General features: G+C 32.3%; 1 protein-coding gene across 2 annotated transcripts in view; it reads left to right on the forward strand.

Annotated features, from left to right (window-relative positions):
• The window catches only part of PPIP5K2 (diphosphoinositol pentakisphosphate kinase 2), a 76,716-nt gene extending 61,029 nt beyond the window's left edge, over positions 1-15,687 (forward strand). The window contains exons 30-33 of one of the 2 annotated variants that reach the window (XM_011989023.1): positions 1,536-1,595; positions 3,219-3,359; positions 7,401-7,526; positions 13,998-15,687. In XM_011989023.1, coding sequence (XP_011844413.1) covers positions 1,536-1,595; positions 3,219-3,359; positions 7,401-7,526; positions 13,998-14,110 — 440 coding nt within the window. In that variant the 3' untranslated portion in view covers positions 14,111-15,687. The remainder of the gene's footprint in view (positions 1-1,535; positions 1,596-3,218; positions 3,360-7,400; positions 7,527-13,997) is intronic. The other variant, XM_011989024.1, reaches the window with a different exon arrangement.
• Positions 15,688-15,986: the final 299 nt, after the last annotated feature.

Below are 15,986 nucleotides of genomic sequence, written 5' to 3' on the forward strand. Positions count from 1 at the left end.
ACACCTGAAAATTTCTTCTAATTTCTCAGATGATCAGTCTACACAAATTTTTAAATTTCAATTAGTATTCTTTAATTTTTCTTAATTCTCAATAACTTTTTTCTTCCTAATTTTCTGATCATATGGTTGTTTTATTGAGATAGTTAAACAAATATACAGAGTCACCCATGTCAAATAGCCAAATAAGATGTGTCTTTGAAAAATTCTTGGGCACCTGGTGATGCATATTTCTCTGTATAACATCGTCTGTTCCTGGCTATTTTCCTAAAGCAAAACCCTATTTGGTCTGGAGCACTCTGAAAACTTTGTCCAGCATTCACTTTGTTCTTGTGTAGCAATGTGGTTTGCTATTATCAAGCAACCAATTCCTTTTAGTACCGCTGCTTTTCTTAAAATTTAGAGGGCTCCTAATAAGAGGAAGATTAAGTTAAGATCTAGAAACCCAATTCTGTTAAATTCCATTTTTCAGGCTGAATAGGAAAGTTTTTCATGACCATTATTTGTAAAAGGAATTATTGCAGCATTATAACATCTAACATAGACCTTGATATTGTGGAGCAAGAGGGAATATTTACTGATCATTTTACAATAATTCAGGATCAAAGAATTTAAAAGAAAACTTACAGATTTTTGCTTGTATTACACATGGAATGAAGATACTTTTATCCCTGGAACTCTTTTTCTTTTTAACTGCAAGTAAGTCTTTCAAAAACTCAAGTCAGATCTTTCAGAAACTTTTATGAAGCTAAAGGATTCAACACAAGTTTATGGTCATTCTCCCCGTTCTGGATCCTTTAACAACACGTCTAAATAACATTGCACTAATAATTCTTGAAGGTGGAATAAGAAGATCTCATCCTCAACAAGTAAAAATTTAGCCTTAAAGCTTAATGTACTTTCCCTTCATTGTAGCTGTTTAAATGCTACTTTTTGAAGAAAGTGATTCTTATTTGATACAGCTGCAGCTTCTAAAGAACCCGCATGCCTAAGAACCTCTTAGAAGAAACACAGAAGTCACAAGAAAAACAGAAGCCACAAAAATTCTAAGAAGAGACATTGCAGGTTTAAGACCATAGTTTTTGTACTGAATGCTATGTGTTTAAAACCAGTATTCGAGGTATTATTATCTAGGAGAATCTGTGTTTAACTGAAGGTTCTAAAAATTAAAAATATTTCTGTTAATTTTAATAGAAAATAGAGTAATTTTATATTCCTTTGGTTTAGGCTCTTTTTAAAAAAATGTGGATTTTCCGCACATATAAATGCATATGAGATGCATTCCTTTCAATTCTACAAATATTTATTTTGAGTTTTAAGGTTTCCTTTTTTCCTTTTTTAATACTGTGTTGTCTTATCTGTCTTACAAATTGTCATTTGACTCTTCGTTTTACTTTTTATTTCCCCTAACTTTCATGTTATTTCCATCTTTAACACATATCATGGACTTACCCCTCCCTTCATCTTTAGTTCAAGGAACATGGTGAAACAAGTACCTTCTGACAGTGCTTTACCTTATTTTCTGGGCCTCTGTGCAGAACACCTACACCTCTATAGGTGCTGGTCCGTTTCCTCTGTGGAATTTCTAGGCTCCAGTGGTATGTTTTTATAGCTTCTAAACATGTCAGCAGGGTGGCTTTTTAAATTGCTGCGCTAACCCTTTCATTGTGCATCAAAGGAAAAGTTTACTAAAGATAAGTGGAAAAAAATGTAGTCTAGAGGAACTTAATTATATTGTCATTTGCCTGTTATAAAATCTAGCAGGCAAATGAAATAAAATAATTGCTATAAAAGATATATAAACCTTGTGAGGAAAGAAGAAAAGATCTCATCGTTAAGTTTAGTGTAATGCAAAGAAAGGGTTTGCGCTCATTTGCATGAATCTTGTACTTCTAAAAAATGTAACAGTTGTGCAAGCCTAATTTCTTTAGTGCTTAATTTAGGTGCTTTAGCTGCTGTTATGGTATAGTTTTGTTTTTGTTTTTGTTTTCAAAATATGTGTAATGTTCTGTCATGCTTTGGTTTGTACCTGAAAATCAGACATACCAGTTTTGCAAGTCCTTTGGTTATCTTCCTAGGAAGATTAGATTCTCTTTTAACCAAAGTTTCCTTATTCTAACTGAGAATTAGGCAGTTCTTGAGTCAATATTTCCTTCAATATTTAAATAAATCAAACATCAGTCAATTTAAAAATGAGCACACACCTATTGAAGCAAAGAGTCTTGCAGTCTGAGGTTAATTTTTACTTTTAATGATATTTGACTTGATAGAAAATTTTATTTGAGTATTATAGGTATTTAACTGGGGGAAATTTGTTTGGATTTTTAGAAGAGTAGATGCAGAAAGACTCGTTATTTTTAACAGTATATGAAAGCAATTTTAAAAGCCATTCAGTTGAATAAAGTTTAAATAAACAGGCAATTTTCTTTTTTTAAAAAGTGAATAACCTATATCCTATTTGTTTGAAAACATAAACTGTGTATTTAAGTGCTTTTGTTTCAGTGATGGTATTAATACATATTTGCATGGTTGTTTCATGAAATTTTTGTATTTCTGTGCCATTGTTAAAAATAGGATCATATTTGTATTTTGTATTGCTTTTAACTTGACCTAACTTTACACAGCCAGTGATTCCTAGTAATATAATTATGTGTTAATACAGTAAAGGTAGGTGAAATACGTTTTGGAATTTTTATTCCAGCATGAAATGAATGAATGTTGTTTTGGGCTCATATTAGAGAGTGTCATTGGTCTTGGCACGCCTGGAAAAGTATCTAAAAAAATTATTCACAAGTAATTATATAATTTTTCAACAAGAACTTACTGTTAGCATCCTGGCATCAGGTATACATCATGTGGCATCAGCTTATTCACCCACTGAATAGACCTGACTTCAAAAAATAAAAACTGAAAACTTGTATTTCTTTGTTTTTTTTTCCCTAGGTTTTTAAAGTATTATTCTTAGATTTTACCAATATAGAATGAAATTGTGTGCATGCTATACTACATGATTACATTTAAAAAGAAATCTTTGTCACATCTTGTTCCAGCTCCATATTGCATAGCATCTGGTGTCATGACTTCAGAGATATTGTGTGTTTGCATGTGATAGATTGAAAAGACCTAAACTGTCCAGTTCTAAACAGTAGTCTTCCTTTTTAATTACTGATTTTTAAAATATCCATCTTTTATTTTTTGTTTTTGGTTTTTTTCTCTTCTAGGCTTTGAATTGTATTCCATGGTGCCATCTATTTGTCCTCTAGAAACTCTTCATAATGCCCTATCTTTAAAGCAAGTGGATGAATTTCTTGCTTCCATTGCTTCTCCATCATCTGATGTTCCACGGAAGACCCCTGAAATTTGTAGGAAATTTTTCTTTCATTGTTATTATTTAGTTGCTGGGCCACTACATACTATCCGAATATAACAGAAATTATGAAAACATAAAAGCAGGTAGTGGTAATGAGTAGAAGTTTAGGGAACAAAGGAGTATAAAGGGACATTATTAGGAATTCTTTGGTGTAATGTGAACTGTAGCTCTTTTTTTTACTCTCTGCCAAATTCTTTTTTTCTTACCAAAAAAAAAAAAAGGCAGCAGAAATCAACAAAATATAGGGTTGTGGTCTTTTGTTAAAACTATGTTTGCTAGAAATCTCACATTCCTATTGTATATAATTTTATAGCAAAGTTTTTTAAAACTGCAAAATAACAGTCCGCATTAACCCACTCATACACACTCATCTCCTAACTACCTTTGGTAAGTAGAAAGAGCTTTTAACTAAAGACAGCAAATTAGGACAACAGTTTTTCAAATTGTGTATCTCAGAAAACATTCTGAAGAGATTAATTTGTGTGTTTGAAGGAAAGATGTTCGTGGTTAAATAAGTTTTAGAAACTATGTTATATCCCGCCTCCTGTTGGAGAGGTATAGCTGTATTAGCATATAAAAGGCTGACGTTCTTCTGTAAAGAAGGCTGTATAACCCAGATTTTCCAAAACTTATTTTTTAGAAAACACTTTTTTGGTAACACATTAAATATCATGTGGCACTATTCTGAGGGACATCATTTTGGGAAATGCTCAGGGCTTCCTTTTTAGGTGTGAGAAGTCAGCTGCCAGTTGTCGTTTTCAGCTCTGTAGGATTCCTCAGTACTTTGGAAATTCCAGTTTGGAAAGCATTAGTTTTGGGAGAGAGTGCTTTTTGCTTAGAGCTAAGAATCTTACTATTCTAGTCATATCTTAGAAAGTGACAAACTTTCTTTGTATATCATTCCTCTTTTTTTGAGTGCTGTAAATAAATTTTGCTCAAGAATAAAATGAGATATTAGAGCTCTCGGAATGAATGCCACTTTTATGTCTGACCGTCACTCTCTTCTCTTTCCTGGGCCACCACATTGTATAATTCTAGAGAGCTCTATTCTCTTTATATTCTGTCTAAATGATACCCCCTGCATTTATACAAAGTAGTGACCTTTCCGTTTTCTTCCGTTTTTGGTAGTAGAGGCCAGCTTTCAATCATTAACAGTAATAGAGATGTATATTGGTGAGTGTTCTAAAGTATTTCACTTTAGGGATGGTTTTAGGAAGTAGGTCTTAATTTAAAAATTTGCATATATATGTGTCCGATTCTTAGAACTGATAATACTCCAAATGAAATAACTTCTCCAAGTGGTAAAGGTCAGAGTCAGGAAAATGAAGGTGGTCATCTCCTTTTATATTTTCTATAACCTGATAGAATGGACAATGCTGTTACCTCAGAATACAGTAGAGAACCTGAATAAATTCTAGTTTACCCCTTCACCCTTAATGATGTTTCATTGCTTCCCTGGGGAAAGGATTTGAAATCTTAAAATACAGATTAAAGAATTATTCTAATTAGTAAATAAGAATTTAGGGGTAGATATCAATACTATTTAGATTTTAGAAGACTTGCAGTGAATGATTTGAAGGTAATAAAAATAGTAAGGAGGTGTTTGTTATGAAAGGAGAATTTTAGTAGAATATTTACAAAAAGATAACATTTTAAGGTTTGTTTTGTGATACTTTTGATGGATTCATTTTTGTGGTTAGTGAATTCAATTCATCAGAGTATATTACTGAAGGATATTAATGAAGCAAAGGATATTAGATTCTTGTTTCGGTTGTGCTAATTTCTAATTAGCTCTTCTGTATATCATGGATACAAATTGTACCTCAGTCCCTCTAGCTCTCTTAAAATTTCGTGCAATTAGTTACTAACAGAACTGAATGAGAAAGTAAATGTACTTAATGTGGCTCATAGAATTGGATAAACCTTAGAGATAATCTAGTTCATTGGTCTTCAAACTGTATTCCCAAGAGCCTGTGGAAATTTCATGAGGAAGAGAAAGATGCTGAATAGTTAGGACTTGTGTCTTTCATAGCTGCTTCAACCAGAGTATCTGCTTTGGTCTATTTAATTTAAGATTTCACTTAAGAACAGCTTTACCATTTAAAGAAAAAAATCACAGAAAGATACAGTTAAGGAAATCAATGAGTTAGTGGTCAAGCAAGACTAAAACCCAGGTCTTCTAAAGCCTCTATTTTTCTCATTATTTTTGAATAGCAGAGAAAATAGGGTGCCAGTTATGATGAAAGTATTTGAATCTTGCATTTTATAGAGTAACTATAGGAATAATATTTATTAAATCATAGGATATTTATATTATTTGCAATTAGTTCTCTGAGTTATCAAGCTGTAACTTGATATATATATATCATCATAGAATTATATTCATTTTGTGGTGTTTATATCAAGGGAAAAGGAACTGTTAATCATTCTCTGTCCTTCCAAGTTTTTTTTCTCACCTAAGGCAAAATAAATAAATATTAATACTAAAAGATAGCTTACAATGGGGAAGGGACAATATCAGGTTGGAGAAAAAGGAGTAGGTATATTAATTAGGATAAGTTAGTGATGGAAGTTCATAGAGTAGGGTAAAAATATGCAAACAGGAAAGGGCTAAGTAAACTTATGTTGTTTTATGATGTTTTAAGGACTTTTTATCACTTAGATTATTTTCATTAATAACTACTTTGAGCTCTCTCAGTTAAATGTATAATCATTCTTTGTAGGTGTCAACCAGCAAAGGCACATTTGCCATAACTAGCCCACATCTTGATTTTCAAAAGCACGCTGCATCTCCCTTTGTTTAGGGAATCTACAAGCTCATGCCGGTAGTGGATAAATAAATGAGTCAATATATTGGATACACTCCCAACTGCAGAATTGTCTGTTTCTCCCTTTAATTTGGCAGATTTTTGCTTTGTGTGTTTTGGAGCTCTGTTATATAATGCATATTTGATTATTGGTTCTTCCTAATATCCCCTACGTTGGCCTGTCCTTGCCTAGAGGATTCCATACTTAAGAATTATCCCTACTTCTCCTTTTTACACCTTTCAATTTCTCTGTCTTAGTTAGAAAGAGAGCCGGAAAAACCCAACTTTAAAATTCACTCCCTCTTATTTAGTTAAATTTCAACTGGCTAATATAGGAAAATAGTGTCTTTTATTACTTATAACTTAATTAGTTTATTCCTAAATATGGTAGTTTAGTATACCATTATATTTGTAGATGAAACATCCCCGAATCTATAATTATTATTTTTTCTTAGAGAAAAACAGTTCAAGACTCTGTCTCTTTATTCCCCCCCGCCCCCGAGACAGAGTTTTGCTCTGTCGCCCAGGCTGGAGTGCAGTGGCACAATTATGGCACATTACAGCCTCAACCTTCCAGGCTCAAGCAGTCCTTCTGCCTCAGCCTCCCGAGTAGCTGGAACCACAGACACAGCTAATTTTTAAATTTTCAATAGAAATGAGGCCTCCCTGTGTTGCCCAGGCTGGTCTTGAACTCCTGGGGTCAAGCGATCTTCCTGCCTTGGCCTAACTAAATTGTAAGTAATAAATAAATCAAATTATTTTTCTATATTAGCCAGTTGAAATTTATCCTCCCAGTCCCTGGCCAGGCATGGTAGTTTATGCCTGTAATTCTAGCATGAACTACCACACCTGGTGAGGGGATTACTGACTCTGTTACCATTCAAGAAAACTATGCCATTAGCTCTTTTCCATGCCTTAAAAACCTCAGTTTCTGTCAGGAAAGGATAAAGTCTGTTGCTCTCTTCTTGGCATTTCTTTGGTGCATACTATTTAAATGCTTATTATTTACAATATAAACAAAACATCGATTTGTCTAAGGCCATAAGAGAACTATCTTTTTATTTAAAAAGATGATTTTGCTGAATTTACCTTGCAAAGCTTACCTTGACCATTTTCTTCTGTTATTATGAATATTTGTAGGTTCACTAAATTATAAGAAATTTTCTGTGATGTTAAGATATAATTGGCAGGAAATTATTAAATTAACGTTTGTTTATTTTTTTCAGCCTCTACAGCTTTACGTTCCAGTCCAATAATGAGAAAAAAAGTATCTTTAAATACGTATACACCTGCAAAGATCCTCCCAACACCACCAGCTACCTTAAAGAGTACTAAAGCAAGCAGCAAACCAGGTTAGGGGTGTGTGTGTTGAGTTTGTGGATTTGCCCCAGAAATAAGAGGAATAGTAACTTGCTTTTTAAATGTTAAATTTGTTTTTAATTAGGATCTTTACACTTCCCTAGAACGTAATGATCCTAAGGGTTAAAAATCTATTATTGTAGTCTATTGATATATATGTGTTTTTTGTCTGTTGTCTTCCTCTCTCCCCACATCTCTTCACAAAATATATTTCACAATCACACTTTTCCCCAAACTAATTTATGGACTGTCTTCTTTTGCCTTTCTTTTGAGTTTAAGGCATCATCTTATATGAAAATTTCTATGGGCCAGGCATAGTGGTATACACCTGTAATCCCAGCTACTCAGGAAGTGGAGGTATAAGGGTTACTTGAGCCCAGGAGTTCAAGTCCAACCTAGGCAACATAGCAAGACCCTGTCTCAAGTATTAAAAAAAGAAAGAAAAAAATTGTTTTCTCTTTACTGAGAATATTTGCATCTCTCCATTCTCAGTCTGATTATGTGACTACCAAAATTAACTATCTTTTATTAGTATTTTTCTACTTTAGCTTCATGGCACATTTAATATTTTTGGCCTTTCCTGAAATGCTGTCTTACCCAATTACTCTATTGTGATATTCTATCCATTTATCTTATTCCTCTACTTTTCTTGTTTGATGATCCTTCTTCTTTCTTCTTTCTTATCCCAGACAAGAACATGATACTCTATTCATTTTTCTTACCTTATATATTTTTTCCTCAGAGAATTTCATATACCTCCAAAGCTTTGACAACGGCCTCATTGCAGATGTCTTCATTCTTTTCTTCTTAGTGCTCTCAAATGTTCTTTTGATTAAGAGTTTATGCTTAACAGTCAGAGAAACCTAGATTAAAATCTCAGTTCTGCTACTTATTAGCTGTGTGACTCTGGACAAGTTACTTAACCTCTCTGATCTTTAGTCTCATAGTCATAAAATCAGGGTAATACTACCTTCTTCATAAAATTGTCAGAAATAATTGCAATCTTATATATAAAGTACTTGGCACACATAGTAAACACTCACTAAATGGTAACTGCTATTAATTGTTATATTGTATCCAAACTGCTCTCTTTACTTCTCCCCAAATAAATTCCCTTAGCATTCATGCCTTTTTTTTTCTATTAAAATGTTATCCCTTTTACCTCACATCCTTCAAGACTCAATCCGACCTCTTCCACTGATAATGTATTTTTATGATTATCAAAACATGAACTTCAATAATGCTCTGTGCTACTGATTTGATCTAGTATACCTGATTACTATCAGATTACCAGGCCTTGTAAGTCAGGGGCAGTATCTTAAACCACAAATATTATAGATTTGAACCTTGCACATTCCAACTAATAAGTATGTGAAACAACAGACAATTGAGTAAGTATCTTAAATATAAGTTGTGATGCATCCCATATACCACAAAAAGCTAACATTTGTATAGTTACTTATATTATAAACTTTTTTCTATTCTCATAGTTTTCACTATAAATGTTAGAGGTCAATACCATTCTTATGTCCATTACAGATGAAAAAAGTAACAGAGATAGTAACTTAATCTCAGCTTACATAGCTAGTGGTCGGTAGACCTAGGATTTGAATGCATTTTGACTCAGTACATTGTTCTTTAGACACATAATAAATGTATTAGTTCATATACATTTTTAAGTAATAAAGTACAAATGGTGTTATATTTGACATTTCAAATGTTAAGTCAACCTTGCATTCCTAGGATGAACCCTACTCAGTCATGATATATTATATATATGAAAGTCTATAAAATTCTCGGAGGAAAAAAACATAGGGTAAGACAAACGAACAGAGTAGCATGTAACTGTATGGGATAAGAAAGTGGGAAAAAGAAGGATCATCAACCGGAAAAGTATATCAGAGAAACGGAAAGAATATCATGATAGAATAATATCTTGGAAGTCAGGGTAAGAGAGCATTTCAGGAAGGATCAACAATACAATCAAATGTGTCACGAAGTTAAGATAGAAAAATGCTGACAAAAAATAGTTGAATTTGATTTTGAAGAAATTTGCATTTGCATTTGTAAAAGATAGGATATTAGTCTGTAATATTTTTGTTTCTGTTTTTGTAATGCCTTTTTCCAGGTTTTGGTATCAGAGTAATGCTAGCTTCATAAAATAATTTGGAAGTGCTTTCTATTTTCTGAAAGAGTTTTTATAATATTTTTATTTCTTCCTTGAATGTTTGGTAGAATTAATTTTATTTCAATTAATTTTGATAGAATTTATCTTTCCTTTTTGTGATACTTTTGGTAGTTGTATTTTTTTTTAGGAATTTGTTCATTTTATGTAAGTTGTCAAATTTGTTGCTCTTTTATTATCTTTTTAATGAATGTGGTAATAACTTTCATGATACTGGTAATTTGTGTTCTTTTTTTGTGATCATTCTCACTAGGGATTTATCAATTTTGTTGGCTTTTTCAAAGAACCAACTTTTGGCTCTTTGTTTTTCTGCTGGTTTTATGTTTAAAACACAATTTTTTTTTTGTTTGGTTTTTTTCAACAGAGTCTCCCTCTGTTGCCCCAGCTGGTGTGCAATGGTGTGATCTCTGCTCACTGCAACCTCCACTTCCCGGGTTCAAGCAATTCTGCCTCGGCCTCCCAAGTAGCTGGGATTACGGGTGACTGCCACCACGCCTGGCTAATTTTTTTATGTTATTAGTAGAGATGGGGTTTCACCATGTTGGCCAGGCTGGTCTCGAACTCCTGACCTCAGGTGATTCACCCGCCTCAGCCTCCCAAAGTGCTGGGATTACAGGTGTGAGCCACGGCACCCGGCCTTAAAACACAATTTTTTTAAAAATTATTTTAAATTATTTTAATTATTTAAAAAATTATTTTCTACGTTCTACTTTCTTTCGGTTTACTTTTATCCTCTATTTCTAGTTTCTTAGGTCATTGATTGTTATCTATTTCAAACATTTAAAACTTTGTTTCCCTCCAAGCATTTTAGTTGCGTCTCACAAATGTTATATTGTATTTTCATTATCATTCAGTTAGAAATATTTTCTAGTTTATGTGTGATTTCTTCTTTGATCCATTGCATATTTAGAATTATATTGGTTAAATTCCAAATATTGAGGGGTTTTTTATTGTTTTTAATCAATTTCTTATTTAGTTCCATTGCAGTTATAAAAACATATGCCGTGTCATTTCAGTCTTTTAAATGTAGGACTTACTTTATGACTTAACATCTGGAATATTTTGAATATAATATGTGTACTAAAAAAAACCCAAATGTTTGTCTTATAGTTCATTGATCCTAATGGACACTATTTTATCATTGTGCCTGAGGTCAAGGTTGTTGATAATGTTCAGATAGTGAGTCTTTACTATTTGGTTTTTCTTTGGCAGAGAGGTGGTCAAGGAAGGGATTGGTTGTTCTATCAATTGTACAGAGAGCAATTACACTCACAACTGCCGAATTGTCTGTTTCTCCCTTTCATTTGGCAGATTTTTGCTTTGTGTGTTTTGGAGCTCTGTTATATAATTAAATGCATATTTGATTATGGGATCTTCCTAATATATTGACTCATTTATTATCATGACTTTTTTTCTCTTTAATTTCCATTAATGTTTTGTTTTTAAGGTTTGTTTTATCTGATGTGATATAGGTCATCAAACTTTCTTATGCAAGGCATTCTAACAATATCTGCCTTATAGTTGCAGTTTACAGTTCATTAACATCTAATGTAATTATTGATCTGTTGAGGTTAGTCTACTACTTTATGTTTTCTGTTTATTCTTTTTGATGATTATACCTTTATTCTTTCCTACTCTACCTTATTTTGTACTAATTCAATATTTTTAAGAATTTTATTTAACTTTTTCTATGGACTTTTGCTATATCTTTTTGCATTTTTGTTGTTGTTGTTGTTGCTCTAAATATATATTCCTAATTTTTCACCATCTACTTAGGGTTAATTTTGCACCACTGAAAGTAAAATATAGAAACCTTGCCACTGTATAGATTCATTTACCTTACGCTCTTCCCATTCTTTATACATAGTTATCCTTATGTGTTACTTCCACATATATTATAAACACTGTAATACAATGTTATGATATTTGCTTTAAGCAGTCATATGTATTTTAAAGAAACTTAGAGGAGAAAGAGGTTCTATATTTATCCATATATTTGCCACATTTTTTGCTCTTTATTCCTTCCTTGAAGTCTGTGTTTCCATCTGGTTTCATTTGCCTTCAGCCTGAAGCTTTTTAGCATTTCTTAATCTGCAGGTCTGTTGGCAACAAATTCTATTCATTTTATTGTGTCTGAAAAATGGCTTTATTTTGCCTTCATTTTTGCAGTGTAGTTTTTGCCAAATAGAGAATTCTGGGTAGAAAATTTTTTATTTCAGCACTTTAATGATATTCTACTGTCTTCTGGTTCCCATTGTTTCTGCTAAGAAGACTTAGTTAATTTGAATTACTGTTCGCATAAATGCAATGGGTTGTTTTTCTGTGCTTGCTTTCAGTGTTTTCTCTTTATCTTTGATTTTCAGCAGGTTGACTATGGCATATTTATGTCTATATTTTTTTTCTTTTTTGGTAATACTCCAAAAAAGATGTTGATTTGGTTGATGTTGATTTGGTTGATGTTTACTTTTACTTACTTTTCATTCTGTTGTTAAACCCATCTAGTTTTTATTGCAGACCTTTTATTTCAAGTATTTATTCTTTTAGATGTTCTGTTTGATTCTTTTAAATAGTTTTTTTGCAGGGATTTTTCTCTTTTTATTCATTATAAACTTATGTGTCTTTGTCCTAGAGCATAGTTAGAATTGTTGCTTTAAAATTCTTGTCTGTTAATCTGACTCATCTCCAAAGAGATCTGTATCAATTTATGCATTCTCAGCAAGAAAGATCTTTTTCTGTTTCTTAGTATATTAATTTTGGATTATGTTGTAGACATTGTGAATGGTATGTTACAGAAACTCTGGATTTTGTTATTTCTGTTATATTCCTCCAAAAAAAAATATTGTTTTGTTTGTTTTTAAACAAAGAGTTAGCCTTAGCTGAGCTCAGATTGTAAAACATGGTGTTCCATGTAGTGGCTGGCAAAAATTTCAGTTCATTTTGCTTTAGCTGGGCTCCTTGGACTTTACTCTGCTCATGCCATACATTTGACCATCATTTACAAATAGAATTGTGGGCTCATCCTTTCTGAGATTTTCCACCTTACTTTCTAGTAGCTGTGGTTGCCGCAATACTTGTCTTCTGCTTCTTATGTTGGACTTGTAGCCATTGTACATGGTGCGTATTAGGGCCTATCCTCAGGCTAAAAAGAAGGGGAATCTTATCCCATATTGTTCCCTTTTTCCAAGTACTGATTCTTCTCTAGTAATGGCCTGCTCTTGTTCACTATTTAGTGTCTTCAGGTAGTTCTTCCTCATATTTAGTACAGAGTGTATATTTGTTATCTGTGGGAAGATTGGTCTGATAAGAGCTTACCCATACATTTATTCATCCATATTAGAAATGTTGTAAAGTAATGCCACCTAGAATGTTTTTTTATTTTATTTATTTATTAATTATTATCATTTTTTTCTTTTGAGACAACGTCTTGTTTTCTTACCCAAGCTGGACTACAATGTTGCAATCATAGCTCACTGCAGCCTCAACCTCCCAGGCTCAAGCAATCTTCTTACCTTGGCCTCCTGAGTAGCTGAGACTATAAGTGTGTGCCACCACACCCAGCTAATTTTTAAAGTTTTTTGTAGAGAAGGGGGTCTCACTATGTTGCCAGGGCTGGTCTTGAACTTCTGGGCTCAAGCGATCCTCCCACATTGGCCCTCCAAAGTGTTGGGATTATAGGTATGAATCACCCTGCCTGGCCTAGAATAGTTTTTTGATAATTCATTAAGACTTCATATTGGTTTAGATATGGAAGGATGATTCCTAAGTTAAGAGTGCTTCTAGTTTTCTTACCTTCTAGCTTTTTAGAGTGGGATAAGATAGAAGATACAGGAGGAAATAGATGCTTGTAGGGAAAATGATGAGTTCAGTTTATGCACATGGTTTGTCTTTCTTGTCAAATATCTTTAAAGAAAGTTTCAATTGGCAGTTGTATATACATGTCTTGAGCTAAAGGAAAAGGCCCAGGCCAAAAGTATAAATTTAAAAATCATTAGCACAATGAATGGTAGTTAAAAATTATAAAAATATATTCATTTCCTAGGAAGAATGTAGAGTAAAATGAGAAATTAATTTTATGAACGCAGTCCATTGTCATTACCTTTCTATATTTGTGTTGAATTCTGAAAAGTAAAAGGTTAAAAATGCTATATTAAATTTTTACATTTCATTTACATCACAGTTATAACAAGAATTGTTTTGTCAATCAGCAGTATTATTTGAACTTGGATTGTTTGTGTAAATTTAAGCAATAGTTTTTTGTTTTTGTTTTTGTTTTGTGTAGCTGCAAGTGGACCTTCTAGTGCAGTTGTTCCTAATACCTCATCTCGGAAAAAGAGTATAACTAGCAAAACAGAAACGCATGAACACAAAAAAAACACTGGGAAAAAGAAATGAAATCTTAGCAGAAGCTGGAACTTTTTATACTTATAAAAATAGTATGTTCTTATGTTTCTCCTTATGCATTTATGTGTTCACTTAAAAATGTTTTTAAATCTAAGGGTTTCTTTGTTTATATTCAGGTAAGGAACTTTTGTCATGATCTGGAAATGTTTAAAACAATGTTTGTAGGCATTCTGTGAGTAGCAAAACTTATAGTGATAAAAATTGATTGTTGTTAATATGATGTTTACCATGTGCACATAGTAATGAAAAGGAACATAAAAGCCCAGCAGGCTCGTACCAAAGTCACACCAGTAATGCTATGTACTGCAGAGTCTGATTAGATGGCCTTTGTGCACACTTTTATATTCATGGGATTGCATCTTAGCTGTAAAAACTTCTAGGTTGAAATTTGATAGCCAGGGTTACATACTGGGGACTTTTAAAGTATCTTTCCAGAGAGATTTCATTAACTGTTTAGATTAGAATATCTTTCCCAATTGTTACAGTGACATATATGCTGCAATATTTAACAACTGGAGTATTAGCCACATGGGCTAATTTTCAATCTGTGTTTTGAATTTTTTTTATTATATGTTATTTAAAATATTACATATGCAGCTGGGAGAACTACACCTTTGTGCACATAGATTTATATATTAATTTGTAGAAAATATTTTCTTTATATATTTCCTTACCATACAAGGTGCCTTGTTCATCAGGAAAACTTTTGTTTCATATGTTGACAAGAAAGGCACCTTTAGAGTTTCTTTTTAAGTATAGTTGACAAATGTATAAATGTTACATTTATTTTCAGAGTTCTTTTTAGATCTAAAGAAGTCAGTTCAAAAATGGAAATCAACAATGTTAGGAGAAATCTGAATTCTGTTAAGTTAGTACATATTATGTATAGCATCTGTTTTTAACCATTTCCATTCTTATCCCTAGTGTATCAGTTGATCACACTAAGAAAGCTTAAAGATTGAGCATTTGAAATAAATGCTGTTTATAAATGATTAGATTTTTGAAGGGATATTGAAATCATTGTGCTGTGATTTCATCTATGATATGAAAAATAAATTTATTATCCTTGGTGCTTTTCCCCCCAACCAATGCACAAATAATTGTGAACCACTTGAAATGACTTAAACTGGTAATCCAAATGGGATAATCTGATAAGAATTTCATGCATTGCTAGTTAAATAACTTAAATTGCTAAAGCTTTAGCTTGAAACTTACGTTTAGAAAAACTATAGATTTCCCATGGTATGAATATAACTATCGTAATTCTTCAAAAGAGATTCTTCTCACCTTAGTCATATATGAATTAACTTATAGGAAATAAGCATACTATATGTTAGCTGTTTTAAAAGGTACCAGATGTAAGAGTTATAAATATATACAATTAAAGAAGTTCATGTACTTCACATGAATGTAAATGTGTTATATGGAGACATGTCTTGTAAACAGTTGAATGTATGTAAGTTTTCTGTTTGTGAAAATGTAGTTAATGTACTCACTGTGGAGGTAATAAGGAAACGACTTTTTTTTTAAAGTGGAACCTAATTAAAATATTTCCAGAATCAAAGAGACTTAAATGGTAAATTTTTTTAAATTTTCTTATCTCTTTTTAGTTTTCAAAGTAGAAAAAATCAGGAATTTTTTTATTAACTACTACTTACATATTAAATGAAATTTATTATTGGCTATATACATAGCAATATATTACTTTCCAAACTAGAAAGTACAGTACAACTCACTTTTTCTATTGTTATGCAAGAACTGTTACTTTACTGTAGTCACCAGCTCAGTAGTATTGCTCTGTAGACTAGAGAGTCTGTTTGTAAAAATCTTAGAATCATTTTCCAAAACAAATAAAAAGTCTACTATA

The sequence above is a fragment of the Mandrillus leucophaeus genome, unplaced genomic scaffold (assembly GCF_000951045.1).
Source record: "Mandrillus leucophaeus isolate KB7577 unplaced genomic scaffold, Mleu.le_1.0 Scaffold344, whole genome shotgun sequence".
Classification (NCBI taxonomy): domain Eukaryota; kingdom Metazoa; phylum Chordata; class Mammalia; order Primates; family Cercopithecidae; genus Mandrillus; species Mandrillus leucophaeus.